General features: G+C 40.6%; 2 protein-coding genes across 5 annotated transcripts; one reads left to right on the top strand and one right to left on the bottom strand.

The window, feature by feature from the left end:
* The first annotated feature begins 159 nt into the window (after nucleotides 1–159).
* On the top strand, nucleotides 160–7,184 carry snapc3 (small nuclear RNA activating complex, polypeptide 3). Its single transcript, XM_037119718.1, has 9 exons — nucleotides 160–424; nucleotides 1,040–1,123; nucleotides 1,228–1,306; nucleotides 1,400–1,504; nucleotides 1,617–1,766; nucleotides 1,916–1,998; nucleotides 2,556–2,714; nucleotides 6,632–6,739; nucleotides 6,860–7,184. The coding sequence occupies exons 1-9, from the start codon at nucleotides 192–194 to the stop codon at nucleotides 7,005–7,007; spliced, it is 1,149 nt and encodes a 382-aa protein (XP_036975613.1). The 5' UTR covers nucleotides 160–191; the 3' UTR covers nucleotides 7,008–7,184.
* A 1,288-nt stretch (nucleotides 7,185–8,472) lies between these two features.
* Nucleotides 8,473–18,737, bottom strand: psip1a (PC4 and SFRS1 interacting protein 1a). Of its 4 annotated transcripts, none has more exons than XM_037114003.1 (17): nucleotides 18,605–18,737; nucleotides 18,020–18,110; nucleotides 17,711–17,787; nucleotides 17,309–17,447; nucleotides 16,966–17,055; nucleotides 16,543–16,650; nucleotides 14,939–14,998; nucleotides 14,786–14,846; nucleotides 14,515–14,608; nucleotides 13,885–14,065; nucleotides 13,677–13,756; nucleotides 13,392–13,447; nucleotides 12,970–13,040; nucleotides 11,751–11,852; nucleotides 11,439–11,640; nucleotides 9,894–9,990; nucleotides 8,473–9,137 (listed from the first exon to the last, which is right to left on the bottom strand). In XM_037114003.1, the coding sequence occupies exons 2-17, from the start codon at nucleotides 18,089–18,091 to the stop codon at nucleotides 9,107–9,109; spliced, it is 1,521 nt and encodes a 506-aa protein (XP_036969898.1). In that variant the 5' UTR covers nucleotides 18,092–18,110; nucleotides 18,605–18,737; the 3' UTR covers nucleotides 8,473–9,106. The 4 variants fall into 4 exon arrangements, with proteins under 4 accessions (XP_036969898.1, XP_036969888.1, XP_036969879.1 ...); XM_037113993.1 differs by having other exon boundaries at nucleotides 18,521–18,656; XM_037113984.1 differs by lacking the exon at nucleotides 18,605–18,737 and adding an exon at nucleotides 18,384–18,416.
* Nucleotides 18,738–19,515: the final 778 nt, after the last annotated feature.

Below are 19,515 nucleotides of genomic sequence, written 5' to 3'. Positions count from 1 at the left end.
TGAAACCAAATCAGGGAAACATCATAGCATATCTTATTGCATATGCTTTTAATAGCACAGCCATGTCCAAATATATATTTAATTGGTTAAATTAGGAGAAACAGGCCAAAATAACACCAACTTGTTGTCACTCGTCGCAAAAACTACATTACCCATGATCCACCGCGCACAGCGAGGTCTCATAGGAAAACATGGCGGCGGCTAAGCAGTCAATGGATGTGAACGCGAACATCCCAGAATATGAATACGCGGATGTGAACACCAAACCATTTCATATTGGCTCTTTTAGGAACGAGTGGCTGAAGAGGCTGAAGCCGAGCAGCTACTCCTACGCGCGGGAGGACGAGGACACGTTTGACGCTAACTTTGCCAAAGACATGGGGGTTAGTGTGGAGATGATGGCTGACCTGAAATCCGTCTGCAGGTACTCAGAGCATCGTTCACTTAACGTCCAGCCGAGTTCAGCTGACTTTTTGCGTACTATTGAAGTGTGAACTGTGTCTGAAAGTGCTTCTTCTTTCCCTTCCTTGTCTCTGCATTTACATGTCTACAAAGCACCACGACATTAAACTTAACAACAGCTCAATAAAACACACTCTCCAAGCTAACGTCACTGCTAGTCTTTGGGTAAGCTCAAGCTGTCAGTTTCTTTATTTCTGTGGCCCAGCAGGTGAATAAATTGCAACAAAGGTGCATTTTACATGAATGACATCTATACCCTTTGAAATAGCAATACAACAAAAGAGACAAATGTGTATGTTACTTGATTCAGGGGGTTTCTGCCCAGAAGTTATTGTCAACAAACATTGTGAGTGGCTCTTTACATACACTAAGAATTTGACTCCAGTGTCATGAATAAGTTCTCATACGGAATTTACAGAGCAATCAATCAATAGGTAACAATAACAGCAGTAACCACCACTGGGGTAAAGATATGACTAGTGGTGGAATGTGACTTTGTTGTATCTGTTAAAAGCTGACATTTGCCAATTGTTACCCCAACTTTGAAGTGCACAACTTTGTTTTTCTCCTTTACAAGTGCTGATTCTCTCCGTTGCCATCCTGAGGATCAGCCGCCCGATACAGACGTTGTACCGGAAGATCCAACACTGAAAACACTAATGTACGGCTTTTTTTCCCCAACATCACAATTGATCATTTGTCTTGAATGATGAATGAACAGTGTGTTAACACATTACATGCTCTGTGATTTTTTTTTTTGAACAGACAAAGAAAAAAGAAACAAGATCACAAAGCTTCTCTAAAACTCACCAAGAACAGACACGAACTCTATGCAGATGAACTGGTAGGTCTATCAGAGTATTGCTGAAATGCCGTCATTCATGTATAGCCTTTCGTGTGTCTTAATATAGGGCTTCATTCTCTGTGTAATTTCCAGGAGCGTTTAACTTTCGGCAGGGAACCAGATGCAGTGACCGACTTGATCCCTGAAGGTGAGGTCATTCTAACCGTCAACGTCTACTACCCAGCGATCATTGACAAGGTGAGCCGCTTGCCAGAAACCCCTCAAATCTGACAATCTCTTCCGGACATTTTTTGTCTTAAATGTTATTCTCCACACTGCTGACATTGCTCTTCCATCCCCCCCCCCTCAGTTTAGTTATATCAGACCCCACATGACTCTGCTGATGACGGGCTCCCACAGCCTGGCCGAGCTCAGGGATGCCATCTGCTGTGTCAGCGACTTGCAAGTGTGCGGCGAGTTCAGCAGCACCCCGGACATGGCTCCGGACTTCATCAGCAAAGTGAGCACACGTCGAGTTCATTTTGTCAACAGTGTGTTGGGTTGTATCCGCACAGTGGTCTCCTGTGTGATTCCTGCGACTGCAACATTCAAGTAAAAATGTCTTTTGTGTGGTTTTGTAAGGTCGCCATTTCGTGTTTTCTGTTTCAGGATCATTTCAAGTCAGCTTTCTTTTTCTTCGAAGGAGTTTTCTATAACGACATGCGGTTCCCAGAGTGTCAGGATATCAGCATGTAAGCTTTTCATGCAGCTTTCATTTGAAACATTTAACAATTCAATTACAATACAATAATACATTTGTTACACTGTAGCGACAGGTCAAGAATTCTTCAAACAAAAGTTTAACGGAAATATATTCTTAAATATCAATGTGGTGCTTTTGTTAGCACTGCAGATTATGAAATCAACTCCTAATATGGGCATCATCAAGGGTTCATCTCGGTTTTAGAGGATTGTGATGGATGCCTTGTGATTCTGGCTCCAGTGAAGATGAAGATCTTGGCAATTACTAAAATTACCGTTCTCATAAACAGACCAGAGACCTCAGTTAGTAATAGTTAGAGCTGTGTACTGGTTCCATTCACGCTCTGAACTGTGTGCTGGGAAAGAGTCCTTTGTGGACGTGACTCACAACATTTATGTTCAAACCAAAAATCACACTTCAAACAGGTGAACAAGCTCCCAGAAACACAAATTTACCTCAGTTTAATGTGATGTGTAACTTCAAAATGAACAAACATGTAACTGAAAGGACATTTCTATGATGTGCCCTCTGTGTGTCATGACACAGGACTACCATTGAATGGGCGAAGGCCCGCAACTTCCCACCCTACAGCCAGAGTAAGATGGAGGACACGCGATTTGCCGATCTGACAGTTAAAGTGGGCTTCCCGTACCTCTACTGCCACCAGGGAGACTGCGAACATCTTGTCATCATCACAGATGTCAGGTTGGTGCTTTCTCATCATTGTTGGACAAGTGGTCAGTTTTATGATCCCCCCCGTCCTAAAAGGTGTAATAAGAATGAATGTTAACATCACGTAGCAGAAATGTTAATCATCTCATTATCATGTTATGATCCGCTGGGAGACCCTGGGTCATGGCATTCGTGACACACAATTCCCACCCAAACACAGTGGCAGACCAAGAACGGCACGCTTTAGCAGCCAACGCTTCCTGTCACACAGTCAAAACTGTTAAGAATGGCCGCAGCAGTGTGAAAAAGCGCTCAAGATTTCAACCTGGCCCCCAGATTCCCCAGTTGCTAATCCGATGTGGGAGTAGTCGGATGTGCTGGAACAAGTCTGAAGACTAAGGCTCCACCCTGGATTACACTTGACTCTCACCCCCCGGGGGATGGGCATAGGACCTTTTGAAGCAGACCCTTTGATTCCCATGGGTTGCGAGTTCAGACAGATCTGGATCTGGGGCATGTAGAGGCCAGGTGGACACCTTCAGGATTTAATCACGGCCCTTGGGTGTAAAGGGGAGGGACCCTAAAAGACTTCGAGGCCTCCGATGGGCCGTCAGTTTGCAATTTAGCTGCCTTACTGGCCGACCCAAACAGATGCAAAAACAAATCCACAGAAAATTCCACAAAAGTATTTTGTTAATGCAGCATGCAACAATAAATCAATCAATGCATACATAAATGCTGGTAGTGGAGTCAAAAGTTTACATTTTGTATTGCTGTATTATTGTTCTGTTAAATTATTAACTTCTGCTTTGATGACTATTGGTCAGTGTTTAAAAGACACTGTGGCAGGTCTACATACAGTTTGATCTTCTTAATGCTTATTTTATTTGGAATTTGGGCAGAGAATAAAATATTTGGCTGCTCCATCCCCTCAGCACTCAGAGACATTGTGCTGGTTTTCAGGCTGAATTTCTCTCTGTAGCTGGATAATAGCTTGAAGCTAGATCCCATCACTTATTTATAATGTATATGAAGAACTCAGCAGTGAGCTACACTTCTAATAGAGGGTGAGACCAGAGTTGGGCTTTGAAGTTTCAACAACAAAACTGTGTTGTATTGTGTATAGTATAAGTATAGTATAGTAAAGTAGTTACACAAAGAAACTTAGTATTGCAACAGAAATATCAGCTGAATATCACATTTGGTTGCCAGAGGAAGTACAACACCACAATTAATTTACACAAAAGTAAAATAAATCAACAGTAAATTAGGATGTTTTATTAGTGACACATTAGCTTCAGACAGCTAGTAGGTTGGCAGTCAACTCATCAGAGAATCAATCCACTAAATCACAGATGCACAATCACAAAACGGCTTAATAAAATTAATATCTAAAGATAAAGGCCTACTCTATTTGGTGTTGATCTCATACAGCTGCTCTTTGGATACTTCTTGAATTTAATCATTCCTTTTATTTACATTGCAACCATTACTTCCCTGCTCATGATCTTTGCGGTGCCCACTGTAAAATCTGTTTCAGAGTTAGATTATTGTGGGAGTAGAAATGAAGCTCATGCGCCTGTTTCTGCCGTGCTTATTCCATCTTGAAACTGGCTTAGTGCATGGGTATAATATGGTCTCGGTATGACATTTTAAATGAATGTCTCTTTCAGTTCTCCTTCAGTTAAAGATAAGATCCCTTCATAATTAATTAAGCATCATCACAGGGACTGCCTCTATGTTTTTAGCCATAATAGTGCCATGGCTCCACTCAGTTGGCCCAGCACTTTTGGATCGAATGTTTCATAAACTAATCAGAAGGATTCCTCTTATCTTTTTGTAGAGATATTAAGTGATATTTTCTCCTCTACCTTAACAAGCAGTTATACTACTTTGCAATTATATATGGTGGTTTCATTTGTCACAAGACATGATGTTGCCAGCACTTTCTCCTAGTCCTGGGCGGTATGACCAAAAATATCCCTTCTTTCCCAAAAAGCCGCCACTGGGGTAGGCATAAGCATGTGATGTGACGTGAAGCACGTAGTTGGGCATGAACAGTGAAGTACAACATATACATCTGAAGAAATGTGGCGATATTTGACAGATTTACTTAATTACAGACCCGTGGCCCATATTCTCGTCTCCTCAGTCAAACACATGCTGATGTTAAACCCCTGCTATTAAAGGAAGCGTGCAGTTGAGCGCCTCACGTTAGTTGCCTCTAACAACAGACAGCTAACCGGAAGCAGGTCGAATTTGTCTTCAAAATAAGAGCTTTACATTGCACCCCATTGGAGTTTAGAACGGGGTTCCTAACGGGGGGCTTTTAATTTGAAAGTAGCAAATGTTAGCAGCTAACACGCGGACAGCTACAGAGACCGAGGAGAGGTAGCATCTTCCAGATCCCAGGGGCTTTCCAGTTGCTCATCTTGACATCCGCGGATGAAGCAATGTCTATCCTATCCATCTTCACAGTAACATAACACCAGAGCACTAACTGCTCACCACACCTCGCAGTTGCAACATGACTGTTTAGAAGCGCAACACTGAAAAGGGTCAAGGGGGTATGGTATGGGGGTATATTAAAAATTCATATCATAACGAAAATATATACCGGTATTTGTTGCGAACCGGTATTCCGCCCAGCACTATCAGATCAGATAAATCGGCCAAGATTAATCAACTTCCATTTCTATGCTGCAGTTTCTTGTAACTTATGTGCTGACACACACACACAGATCAGTCAGTATAAAGTTATATCTGCAAGAAGCTCATTACATTTTAGTGGTGCAATTTGTAAGAATTGGCCACCGGTAAAGCTCAAAAACAAGTGGGGGGCAGCGTATCACCGGAGTACCTACTTACTGCTGCTAACTGTAGCTAACTTTAACAAATTAGCTCAGTTAGCCAAGCAGCTAGTGCTCAGGGACTGGGCAGTGTTAGCTTGGTTACTGTTACTGCAGCCAATGAAAACATGCGACAAGCACTCTGGCATCTCCCCCATAAGCCACAGTGTTAATTTTGAGCCTAAAATTCTGGAGGCATTTTTCCAATATTCAGCTTTTTGTTAAGCTAGAGAAAAGGGAATCAAAATGTTCAGTCAGTCAGTTTTAGCTGATTGTTAAGCTTTTTGAGCCCATTCAACCTATTACTTTGCAGCTTTTTAAAACTACAGCTTTTTCTGCAAAATCTTGACCATTCATCCCTACAGTTTTATGCATTTCAGGCAAGTATTTTCCTGTATATTCAGCAGGTCTTTCAAAATGACTTCAGCCATCAGCATTCACATTGACTTTGACAAAATGTTCGTCCCCTGTCTGTCCCACTGACTCCTCCTCACATGTCTGCCTGAAAAACAGCCTCTGTCCCTGGCAAAAACTTTAACCCACTAAGTGTTTTGTCATCTTCCACTATTGTGTTGTGTTGTTGTTGTTACTCCTGACCGAGAATTCAATTAAGTTTCCCCCAAAAAACAGCCTCCCTCCCCATGAGCGAGAGTCAGACAGCACCCAGTTTACTGTTGCAGTTATGTAATTATTAAATTTAGAGAGAAAATTGTAACTTTGTCACTTTCCAGGATGCGTGGTGGGTCAAGATCTACACAACACATTATGACAGCATCCATATGATTATAAACAGTCAGTGGGTACATGTTTAGATTGATACCGCCCAGCACTACTTTCTCCATCCCGTTTTATTGCTACAAGCCTTTGAAATAAAGCACTTGACATGATCCGACTGCTCTCACAAGACCTTGCTGCTCATTTTGTGTCACCATACTAGGAAATCTGGTTTAGTAGATGTGTCTTACCTTTGTGTGTGAGCAGGGTAACCACTCATGAAAGCAGCTCTTAATGTCACAAATGTGAGACCAATCTTGTGTTACTGCTCAGGCTCCTAATGGCCGTGGTCCTTTTTTTTTTCTCCTCTCCTTGTGCTCATTATAGACTGGCCCATAAGAATGATTGCCTGGACAAGAAGCTGTATCCACTCCTCACACACAAGCACAGGGTCATCACGAAGAAATGCACCGTTTGCCATGTCTTCATCGGAAGGTGCGTGAAAATCGTCACTGCATAACATTCAAGTTGTCGAGTAGAAATGTAGTCGCATACAATGGCAAGTACAAGTACATGTACTTAGTTACCACCACATTCCACTACTGCTCTTTCCAGATGGCTCACCACCAATGACCAGTTTGCTCCGAGTGACCCATGTCTCTTCTGTGACAAGTGCTTCCGGATGCTGCACTACGACGCCGATGGCAACAAGCTGGGGGATTTCCTGGCCTACCCCTATGTGGACCCTGGTGCATTTAACTAACCGAACTGCTCGGGTCACTCATTTAATGCTGTATAATACAGTTCATAGTTTTATATTTCAGAAAGAAATGCCTTGATTTTTGTTAATTTATAATTTCTATTAGAAGAAAAACTGTTTTTTGGACAATGTGTTGACTTTCTTGTTTGAAATAAACATTAACATTAACTGGAAAGTGTATTTTACTGGCCTGGGAATTTCTTCTTGTGAAGGCTTATTCATCAATGAAACCGTTTCTTTGATTCCGTGTTTAGTAAAGTAGCATTCAAGTAATCATCAACAAAGGGCATTTATCAGACACTTTTGTCCAAAGCGACTTACAGTAATTCATACATCCATACACTGATGGCAGTGGCTGCCATGCAAAGTGACGACCAAATCATCAGGAGCAGTTTGGGGTTCTGTATCTTGCCCAAGGAAACTTTGACATGCAGACCAGGGGAATTGAACCAGGGACTTTCTGATAATGCTGGCTCTACCCCTGAGCCACAACTGCCATCAGATGACATGACACAGCAACAGCCCCTGTGGTGAAATGGGCAAATGCTGCATTCACATGCTCCTGATGGTCGTTCTTACCACCTCATACGTGTTCATGGGAGAATGTGTGAGAAACGTGCATGCCAAAATTCTGTTTCCAGTTTGAGTGACAAGGAAGAGCAAAGGAAACGATACACTGACTATACAAAACATGACCAACACAATGTTTACTTTTGTCCAACATGTTTCAGCGTCATATGATTAGTTAGTTATTTTCTCCAACCTTCCAAGTTGTTGTTCCAAATTGAAAAGGTGTTCACGTGAATTCTACCCAGTCTGAAAAACTTTCTCTAACAATTCTGACAGCACAGAAACTCACATAAAACTACATCATAATTGGTCTCATAGCAGGTTCTATTTGGGTGGGGCCTTATGCCCTTAGCCACAACTGCAAAAAAGAATTTCCCCTTGCGATAATAAAGTCGAAGTCTAATCAATAGAGAATCAATCAATAGGTGTCTGGTGCTGTATTGCAATACCCATACTACCAGACTATATAGTGTACTAGAATGAGATTTACTGAGTCCCACCACATAGTATGTCAAATTAAGTAGTTTAAAACACCAGGATGCCCTAATGCATCTGGTCGCTATTTGCGCTTTGCAAGCTAGCATGCTTTTCTAACCCACAGTCCTCTGCATGGAGGACGACTTAACCACCAAGAGCTGCTTTTTAAATTGCATACCTTTTCTTTTTAATTCAAATGTCTTGCTAGGGACTGCAGCGGATAATTGAGCAAGAGGGTTAAAGATCAAGGTGCAATGTTAGGACAGGTAGTTTGTCCAGCTGTGCAGCTGCAGCAAACTCTAAAAGTAAAAAAATATGCAATTTCAAATTGCAGCCCAGATCTCCCATGATAGCAGTGTTTGAGATTACCATGCAACTTCTGCGCAATCAGTGTGAATGGCATCAAAGACAAAAAGGAGCATTACACTGTATGTACTACTTTATTATCAGATGCTGAAACAGGTCAACAGACAGGCACAAAAATACTCTTATTTACATCTATGTTAAAAACTGACAACTTTTAAAAACACTTGACCATGTTTGAGGAAACTTGGCAAAAAACTTTGGCAAATGAATTTCTGTTATTTTTGTTGTAATGAAACACATCACTATGACTAAACCTTAGTGCTTCCCAATATGTTTCAGTGAAGTTAAAATCAAACTGTTAAGTCTGTGAAAGTAAAAAAAAAACAATTTAAAGGCATATGAAATGATAGAGCACAATCAAACCATCTACTCCTATTAGAAGATAGGACCTAAGTTCACAGTGCAGCAGATCTACGAGTTCTTATTCTTTTACGGTCATTAATCAAATTAAAACAGATTGGACATGACGTGTTACTAAAAGCATCTGAAAGGTAAAGATAACACAAGGTAAAAAAATAAAATGTGCAGTCAGTCAGTTCACCTTGGGAGGGGAGGGGCTTGATGAAACCTTTGAGCAGCACAATAACAGAACTGGACAGGCGATCCCAGTTGCTCAGTCCAGTTTTGACAAAGGTTGTATGAGTACAGCAGCAAATATCCTCTCTTTCTTCAGGCATGTAGGACACTCCTCAAGTGGACTCTTCCTGAGCTTTTGGGGCACTAAAGAAAAAAACAAATATGTGAATGGCAGAATTGTAACTCAGACCTCTGGATGTGCTCCTTCCATACATCCTTCCATGGTTGCTGTAGTTTATCTTGAGTTAATCCCACATATTCAGTCCTGAGCACCAAATCTGCGCTTAGAATAGTCCCCAAAAATACTATTTACTGCTGTTTGAACATCATTTGCACATTTTCAAAAAACAAATCAAGCAAATAGAGGGTTACAAAAAGAAATGATGAATCTGACAGTAAACAGTAACCTTTTAAGCCCCGTTTTAGTAGATATTGAGGGACTGGATCAGATGATTGATCGGGGAATGTTCTTTTTTATTTTTGTGATTTCTGCATTGTCAAAACGTTACCAACGGAAACAGTACTCCTTGTTTCACATGCTTGACAATGACTATTTTCAAAAATAAATATTTATAAAGGTCCCACAGGTGCTCCTTGTTTGAAAATGTTGTCACAATGTCTTTAAAAATGGTTGAAAATGCTATAAAATGGTCACAGTCTGGAGCCCTCTGCTTATATGATGCATTTGAAACACATTTGTAATGCAGCAATGAAAGAGAACCCCTGACAGAACTACAGAAAAGAATCTGATAGTGTTTTAAGGGCTAACTTTGAACGTCACATAGCAAAGTTCAATTAGATGTGTGTAATTGATTGAACAGTTCTGTTTTTCAGTTTTTACTAAGAGGGAACACACAATAATACACCGTTTTCGGTGTATGTGTTGTTTGTATCAACTACCTCAGATTCTCTCCCACTGAGGTGTCCTCAAGAAGCTTCTCTCTCTCCGTATCCTGCTTCTTGTCTTCAGGGCTGGTATCACCGTTTGTCATCTTGTCTTGAGGCGGCGCACAAACAGACACAGAGTCAGTCAGACAGAACATCACTACACAACCTAAAACACCACAGAGAACCCAGGAGCATGTGATGACACACATGCCGTGGTCCCGACCTTACTAGGATAAATACGATTTTCCATCGATTTGGCATGCCTTGCTGCAGAAAAGAGACCTTTCACACAGGCACTCCTTTTGGTGGACGTACAGTATGTACATCAATAGAGTGAGTCAACTGAGCAGGGATGTGGGTGCAGACCTCTGATCACGCTCAGTGTTTCCAATGAGAATCTTAACCACAGAGATCCTATGACGTCCCCCAGTAAAGGACAGAGGAAACTGACTCAAAGCTTCAATGTCTCCGTTATCTAGTTGGTTTTCATACATGACTGAGCTGCACCTAATCGATTTACCAATAACCAGCAGACAGGCCTTATGATGCAACTTCATCACCAGACCAAGCCAAGTGTCACTGTACCAACCACACTACAAGCTTTAAAGTAACTCAGAAGGAGAATAAGTAAGATTCTTTACTTTCACTCTTCCTGTACATTCTTTACTTGTATACAACATTTTCAACAATCATCATCAGAAATAATGATCATCAGCAGCTGAGCCAGAAAGAAAAAATGACGAGTAAAAACATGTCTTTTCTGCATTTGTTTCCTATATAATACTATTTTTTTATTTTTAATAGTATTTTTACCCCTTTTTTTTTTTTTTTTACTGATAATCTGACCACAAGATAATATCACCATCTGTTTAATTGCAATCCATATACTCACAGTCAGTTTACCTACATTGATTAATATGCTCGAGGATAAATTTGACATTCTTTGAGGCTGATCTAAATGTGTCTCGGTCAGGTCGGGCTGAGGCTTGTTTACTTACTGTTAAGTGCTATCTACAGATAACAGTGACTCCATAAAAGAAACACTCCAACACAACTTGTTAAGACCTTATTTTGAAACCTGGACAGTAAACAATAAGCCTGAATGGACTGCTGACACGGCATGGTCACTTGACCTGGGACAAGTAGACGATCTTCATGTGGTTCAGTCTGAGCATGTCCAGTTATGTGCGAGACTAGTTGCCAAGAGGTTTTGAAGAAATTAAAACTAAGGGGGTCCTAAATGACACACCTAAAATTGCCCCACCCAAAATGTCTACACCGCTCTCTCCAGGAAGCTCAAAGAAAAGAAACTGTGTGAAAGTTGTCAGTCTACACATTTTACCATATGCCATTCTTCTCTCCAGATCCTCTTAAGCTATGACAGGTTGGTGGGGACCGTGGACAGACATTTTTAGGTCTCACCAGATATGTTCAATTGGCTTCCACTTTGTCGTTATGGTGTTAGTGAGTTTAGACTGATGAGGGGCAAAAATGAATTTAGATGATTTTAGCATAAGGCTACAACATAACAAAATGCTGAATGCCAATAAATAGTACCTGAGTTGTTTTCCTTTGCTTGCTCCACTCTCTTCAGCGCTCCTTTCTTGGCCTCCTCGTGCTGCCGCTGCTCGGCTATAGACTTGTTGAGCACCTGGCTGAGCACACAGTCGCCTTCTCCGACCAGAAACATACTCTTGAACTTGTTATACAACATAGTCGCCTTGTCCATGATGTCCTGGCTGGCCTTGAATCTGCGAATCTACAACATGGATTAAAAAAAAAAAAAAAACATCACCACTCAGCAAAGTGCTTAAAACACAGCCTGGTGTTATCTGGTACTGCAGTTTGATATAGTTTTACTTATTCTACCTTTTTGAGCGTGGCAATGAGTTCACTGTGTTTCTGCAGGTGCTGGGTTGTGACTTGAAGTGCACCAATCTCATCTAATGCATCCAGGCACTTCTTCACATCCTAGCAGGGTGGAAGCCAGGGGCCGTGGAATGAAAGTGGCAGAAAAGCAAGAAAGGATGTATAGGTATTTAGAAGTCAACAGGATTAAAAAAGGAAATAAAGTAGGATGCTGAAGTAAAGCAGCCAATGATCAAAATTAACCACAATGTGCTGAAAATTCAACATACAGTTTTCATGGTGTAAATTCAACTTTCTGGCCTTATCTGTCCAGGAGCAAGTAGCATTTTAAAATGGTGGACGTAAAAGGGTCAGCCTGGGTCAACATACAGACATGAACAACTTTCCCAAAGAAAGTATCAGGCTCACAACACCCAGATTCAGCAAAGCAAAAGCTTGTCTGAAGGCTTTCGAGGAATGCTGAACAGTGTTTCTAGAAGTGCCCTCTTTCAGGGCATTACTGGAAACTTGATGAAGGACATGATTTGTTTTTCTGTCACTAATTGTCATAACCACCATCTTTTTAAGCTCTCATTGAAAAGGGCTTTTTTTTTTAATAAATCTTAAAATGTCCAAACATTGTTATTCTGTAGCAGGTTGCAAAATTTCATTTTATTCCCACCAACTAAACTGCTTTCAAATGTTCATATTCTACCATTCACTCAATAGATTAACATTGTTTTTTTGGCTAGTGAGTGAAGCAAATCTATGAGACTCTTGCACATTTTAACAGCACTTGGCTAGTTACTGCCCTGTCCTGGGGTCACTAACACTGTCAAAGTGAAGCGCCTGACTCTCACACTACTGGAGGTCCCTCCGTGACCCACATGCATTAAATTACTGACCAGCTTTTGTGTCAAAACAAAATTGTTTTGTTCATACGTTTAAGGTCATGCACACGTCTGTGGGGTTTAGTATACAAACAAATAACGGGAGCTGTCATAGTGTCATTTATTAGGATACTATTACTTTATACAGTAATGATGAAAGGCATCCATGTTATGCTGCTTTCAGCTTCACAGCATTATATGGACTGTCTGAGACATCTGTCTTTGTTAGTGAAGCGCACAAAGGAGAAAATCAAATCAGCGTTCAATTGATTTGCAAGCTTTTAGAAGACAGCGATGACTGATGATGTGTGAGGTTTATGATCTGACGGTGGAGTGTAAGTGGGACTTACAGCGTTGTCAATTTTCAGTGAAATCTTGATCTCACTGTGCAGCCTCTGGAGTTTCAAGTCAGTTGATATTTCTGTGAGAGACAGATGAGAAACAAACACACTTTATCAGTGTCAAAAACATGTTTCTGGGATATCGATCAGCTTTGTACACTTATGTACTACACCTGTGTTTGTTTTTATTTGGCTGAAATAACTTTCGATTTGTTTTCCAAGGCATCAAGAAACTGAGTTCTAAATATGTCACAATGAATTGAAATTAAAGGAAGATTTCTCATGCCTTCACATCAGGCTATAGTGGTGCAAAACATATTTATATCACATTTTCTCATGACCTCTTTTTACCACAAACAATAGTTGTCTGATGGTCATCGCACCTCCCTGTACAAACTAATCGCATTCAATATTTGAACTTCAGTTCTCACCCTTTTTCTTCACTCCTGTCTTCTCTTCATTTTTCTTCCCATCATCTTTGTTTGGCCTGCAAGACAGAACAACAACCATGCCAGGAATATATTAACTTCTCTTCTCCTTTCTACAGGTCAGTGTCATTAAAAACTTCAACACGTGTAGCTGATAAATTAGTTATGTCACAGACGGCCATGAATTGAGTTGCAGAGGTATCTATTGAAGCTAGATATCTCTAGATATGTATGAGATCATCATTTCGCTCTGTGATACCCTCTGCTGGGTACTGTATGTATACATACTCTTTCAATTCATCTGCTTTCCGTCGACGCACATCTTTGTCCACTTCTGAGTTTTGTTGTTTCTTTCTGCCTTTGTTTTTCTAAAAAGGAATATAAATGACGATCATGTGCATGAAAGAATTGCAGCATACAGACTGTTGAGCCTCTTTATTAGAAACAATGCTGATGTCTCTGAATGTGATGATATTTGTGGAGACTGGACACCTGCCTCTTCATCGTCAGAGCCCGATGAGCCGTCATCTTTGGACTGCTTCTTCTTCTTGGTTTCAGGCTCCTTCCCCTCTGCGTCCTTTCCTTTGCCCTCCTCCTTCTTTCTCTTCTCCTCCTCCCCACTCTTGGACTTGTCCTCAGTTGCCCTCTTTCTTTTTCGGTCTGACTCTGCAGTGTCCCTAAATGGGAAAAAAAGAGGGTAATTAAAAAGAATGACAACTTCCTCAGGATCTCAGACTGTATTTATGATGACTGATATAGCTGAGAAATAGGTACAAACATCCATGAGTACACACCGTAAGGTACAATTCAATGGGCCATTGCATCTTAAGGGGTATGCTCGCCATTAGAGGATTGCTAATTTAACAAACTAATGACCAGAATTTAAAAAGTGTTAGCTGTGTTAGTGTTAGTGTTAGAATCAATTATTCTGGGCCCACCACCCAGGCAAAGGTAATGCACTGGAAACACATACTTGCTTTTTGTTTTGTTATTTATATATGTGTCATCGCAATAAACATTTTTTCCCCAAAAATTCTGGTGGATTGTCATTATTGTCTTTCTCATTCCTCTGAAAACAAAAAAATATAAGTCTTAAAAAGGACTTGTGTATGTTGTGTGTAGTTACATTTCACTTCCTGAGCCTTGCTGCTCCTGCTGCTGGAGCAAAAGCAGCTTCTCACTTTTTGGCTTCCTGCCTCTTCGTTTAGGACCCTCTACACCTGATCACAAAACACACAGACGCAAAAGTGACTATGAATGCAAAGAGTTCTACATATATGTTAAATAAAAGTTCAAATGTCCAACAATACCACAATGCAATATGTTTGTAATCTGATTAATACATTCTCTCAGATTTGTTGTGTACACATCCATGAACACCATGGGATACTGCTTACCTGTGGGAGCAACAGGACTAACAGGAGCGTCTTCTTTCGCAGTCTCCTGCTCAACATCACTCTGGAAAGAAATCAACAGCACACCATTTTATAAAATATTTCATACAAACCATTTTTAAGAGATTATACACTCCATCAACAAACACTACTAACCTTTTTCTTTCTTCCTCTCTTGGGTTTAGGAACATCTGCAGGTTCTTTCTGTGCTGAGCCCTACAACACAACTTTTTATTAATTTCTTTGCAATCCAGACTTTTAACTGTATTCTCTGAAACAGCAACAGATACTGAAGTGAAAGGAAAACTATCAAGAGAACAATTTATCATATTTGCAGTCCTTCTTGGAGGATTTAATCCATCTTGTTTCACCCTCCTCTTGACAATTGGATCATTAGCACCATCTAGTGTATAGCTGTGGTATTACACTCTATGCAGTGATACACGTCTGAGTGTTTAATTAACAACTGTGTCCAAATTATACACACACACTGAACACAGTATACTGTACATTATATTGACTCATATCTATCTAATATCATATCCATCTAACTATAGTTGTTGCATGCCATCATGACTGTCCTGTAAGAAACATCTGTTTCCAATGTTTGTCAATACTACCAGGGCTTGTAATGGTTCAAATTAACAAATAAGGATGCTTGTTTTTTTACTTAATCACAGAATCTTCAGCTAATCTAAAAACATGCCGTATTTGAGGGTACATTTTAATTGGACGGATATGACATGTGACACTAATTAAACTGACTTTCGGAAAGCCAGTAAAATTAAACTGTAATACTTGTTTTCTGAGATTACAGAGGAGGCATTCACAATTCATATTAGGTCTTTGCAGCTGTCAACAGCTCCTCCATTTTCTTTATGCACTGCATGATGGGAATGAATATAAATTAACAGTACATTCCAACTCATTCTAGCTTGTATGAATAATATACCTTGTGTACATAGTGGGGAATTGGTACACAGTTTTTGATTGATCAAAATAAACTAAAGACAGCAGAAAAAACAGGACCGCATGTTGTGCTAAAATAATGACCATATTGTGATTATGCTGACAGACAATGATTGTAATCTGAAATCACAGTTAGATCTGTAAAACACACTTTGCAATATCTGATAATATTTTGATTTACTATGCAGCCCTAAAAAAAATATACATATATTTTTTTTTATATAAAAAGAAAAAATAGAAAGAGCCTACCTCTCCCAGAGAATACATAAAGACATAAACTCAGTCACTACTTACCTTTCTCCAAAGCACACAGAAAGCCATGCAAACATAAAATAAAATCAACCAATTGCAAACAGAAGTTTGGTGAAAATGTGGACAGGGAAAGGCAGGAAATGTAAAGTAATAACACAGGCTTTCAGGGTGGAAATCACACTTTCCAATTACATCAATCAATTAATCTCCCCAACCTAAATCAATTTGATCCAGAGCCAGCTGTGCTTATCTGCTAATTTCTAATCTTACAAATCAATTTTAGTGGCAACACAGGGATAGTTTTCTCAAATAATACGGTTTTTAAATAGCTATCACCTCAGTGGCATTCACAAAGCAAACCCAGACGAGGCGCTCTAATCAAAAGACCAACACAAGTTTGTGGCCGCCAACAAGAACTCTGAATCAAACAGAAACAAACCACCAGTTGAAAAAAAACACCAGTGTCACATGCTTTCCCACGGGGAGGAGATGAAGCGACCTGCACCGCTATACGGGATCCCAACATGCAACGTACGTACATCCTGGTTCTGAGGACCCTGCTCAGAGATCAGAGACCCTTCCTCCTCCTCCTCCTCCTCCTCCTCCTCCTCATTCTCATTCTCCTGCTCAGCCTCACTTCCTGGAACCTGAATGCACCCAAAACACAGCATAGGATGCAGTGTGGTGGAGTGAACGAGTCTTGAAAAGGAGAAAAGTTAGCGAGTATCCTTCTGTTTCACAAACTGCTCTCAGCATGCAAGAGTCTTAATCTATTACAACAAAATGACACCATCACTGTTTAAGCCTGCACTGGTGTTGTTCAGTATGAAGCAGACACACATTAGAGAAAGATTAGAGAAAATCAGCAAAAGACGGAAGAAGCTGACAACACAGGAGCGCATCAGTAGCACGCCAATGCAGTGAAGCGACTGTGTCTACATTAACTGGAGCAAAAAACCTACTTTGGATTTCATCCCCTTGTCATCTGCTTCCTCTTCCCCTTCTGGGTTGCTGTCTGAATCCTTTTCAGCGAAAGAGCCTGGGGGCACCGGCTTAAAAAAATAAAGCAAAACAATTGATTAAATGAAACAGACTGGCAAAAACACAATGACTAGGAAGCTCTGTAGCCACTATGCACATACAATAATGTTCTTTTAAGTCTTGTGCACTAATGCCAAGTTTCAAAAATGACATAAAACTGTGTGTGCGAGGATGTTTTAGGCTCAAAAGCTTCAGGCCAGCCAACACCTGATGGATAAATACTGAAAAATTTAATGTGAAGAGACAAAGAGGAGGAAGTGGTACCTTGGGCGCAGTGAGCTCAACTTTCGGGTTGTTCTCAATCTCCCACAATCCTTCGTTGAAGCCTTTCCTCTTGTTGGGCTTCGCGTATTTCTCCTTGTTGGGCTGGTACGGAAAGATGTCTTTAGGGCCAAGAAACGCGCTGTCGGAGAGAAGACAATTCACAACGTTTGTCTGTTTAATTAAACATGTAGTATTATGTAACATGTTTACTGCGAGATGGAGCAGCGAGCACACAGACAAAACAAAAGGGTAACTCTACTCAGCCACTCATCAAACATTTATGTATCTAAAGAAACAGAGCATGAGGACGGTTCAATAAACAAAACGTAATAAAAGGGTGCTGTAAATGCAGTGGTACAGTGTACGAAAGGAATAAGGAAGGAAATAACAAAGATTACAAACGTTTCATGGGTGCCAAAGAAGAAAATGGGCAACTTGATATTGGATGGCTTCACAGCACCATCTGGGACTTCATCGATCTGGTGCAGAAATCAGAAAACAAAAACAGGTATTTACTTGCAGCCATAAACAATAATAAAAAATAAAAAAAAACCCTCAACACATATTTTCTCAGGTGAGTGATTAGTAACTGTGTCTGTGGATTGCATCTCTAGGTGGATGAGAGTTGCATTTTATGGTGAAGCATATTAACTTAACTGTAAATGTATATAATTTGTCTGTCTTTTCCACTGATTTGAGCTGCAGACTTACTCTTGCAGGCCAGTGTGGGTACCCCTTCATCTTGGCAAAGATCAGATCACCAGGTTTCCAATCTCGAGCCATGCTTGAACGTAAAACCGAGCTGGAAGATGAAGATAAGGGAATGAACACCTTAATATATGTGCAATCATTTGCATATAAACAATAGGAATAATACAAATTGTTTTTAAAAAAGGTCAGGTGCATCTAACTCAGACATGTTAAACGTGTACACATTTCATCCAGTGCCCCTCCCCCTAACATCCTCTCGAGACCACAGTTCATTCAAACATGACGGTCGTGTTCAGGCTGCCAAAAAAACAGTACAGCATCACGCATGGACATTGAATGTTACTCGAGCTAATCTCGCTGACACCTGGCAGGCGCTGGGAGCGAAGTTAACACGCACGGACGAGATGTAAGCAGAGCAGGACGACCCATCAACAAACAGACGTGCTAGCTAGCTTGAAGCTGTTTCAAGCTAACGAAGCCACAGCACTTCCTCTCACCGACCTCTAGTTTGTGCAGACGTCTATGAGAAAGCCGAATGTTATCAGTGGTTGAGTTGAGTGTTGCAATTAATGTTTCTTATTTTACCAGGAAAACACCCAGCTCCTTTCCCCTGAAGTCGGATACACGTTTTCCGCTCCCGCGCAGGACGTCGTCGGGCTGTACCATGAGATGCCAGGACGGGGGAGTTTGTGTTACTGACATCTCGTTTTACCTGCGTTGGTTTTATTAAAAAGTAGAACAAAAGGCTCTGCGGTGCTTTATGAAAACTATAAGTATTTGGTAAGTTTAAAATGTGACTCATAATCACGCCAAGAGGGATTTTATTACTGCAAATATTCGTGGAAGTGACCATACTGAGCAAAGATCGTCTTTGAAAAAAAGTGGGCGTGGACTTCCACGCATGTGCTCTCGTCCCATAATTTGCAACGGGGTAGTCACGCTAAACATAATTTCACCACAAAAACTTATAGTAAAATCACACAATTGCATTTCTTCATCTATATATTAAACACTTATTACATATGTTTTGTTTAAATATCTAGTTATATATGTAGATTGATTGATGTAGATGATTAAGTGTTAGTCTCGGATGTTCTTGGTACCTGCAAATAAAATCAGAGTGAGAGCTCTGCAGCTGCTCCTCTCTGCTGGTGCTGATGCTGAGGTTGATGCCAGATTCACTGATATTGGGGTGGCACTTAAGCAGGGCCGTAACTACCACTGAGGAAACCGAGGTCATGTCCTCGGTATTTTTTCTCAGTGGAAAAAAATAGAAGGTGATAACTGCCGACAAATAGTTGGGGGCCTTAAGCACATTTTCGTACTAATTCATCTAAATGCACTAAATTTGGCACAGATGTAGCTCAGGTCATACTGAAATGATTTAGCTAGGAAGCCGGAGCAAGTGACCCTTGGGGCCAAGATGGCCGCCACATCCGTTATGGCCGCTGACAAATACAAACTTGATATCTTTTTCAACTTAATTGATTATGGGA

The sequence above is a fragment of the Acanthopagrus latus genome, chromosome 1, assembly GCF_904848185.1.
Source record: "Acanthopagrus latus isolate v.2019 chromosome 1, fAcaLat1.1, whole genome shotgun sequence".
NCBI lineage: Eukaryota > Metazoa > Chordata > Actinopteri > Spariformes > Sparidae > Acanthopagrus > Acanthopagrus latus.
The sequence above is the reverse complement of the archived record's forward strand: the minus strand, read 5'-3'. Positions and strand labels throughout refer to the sequence as shown.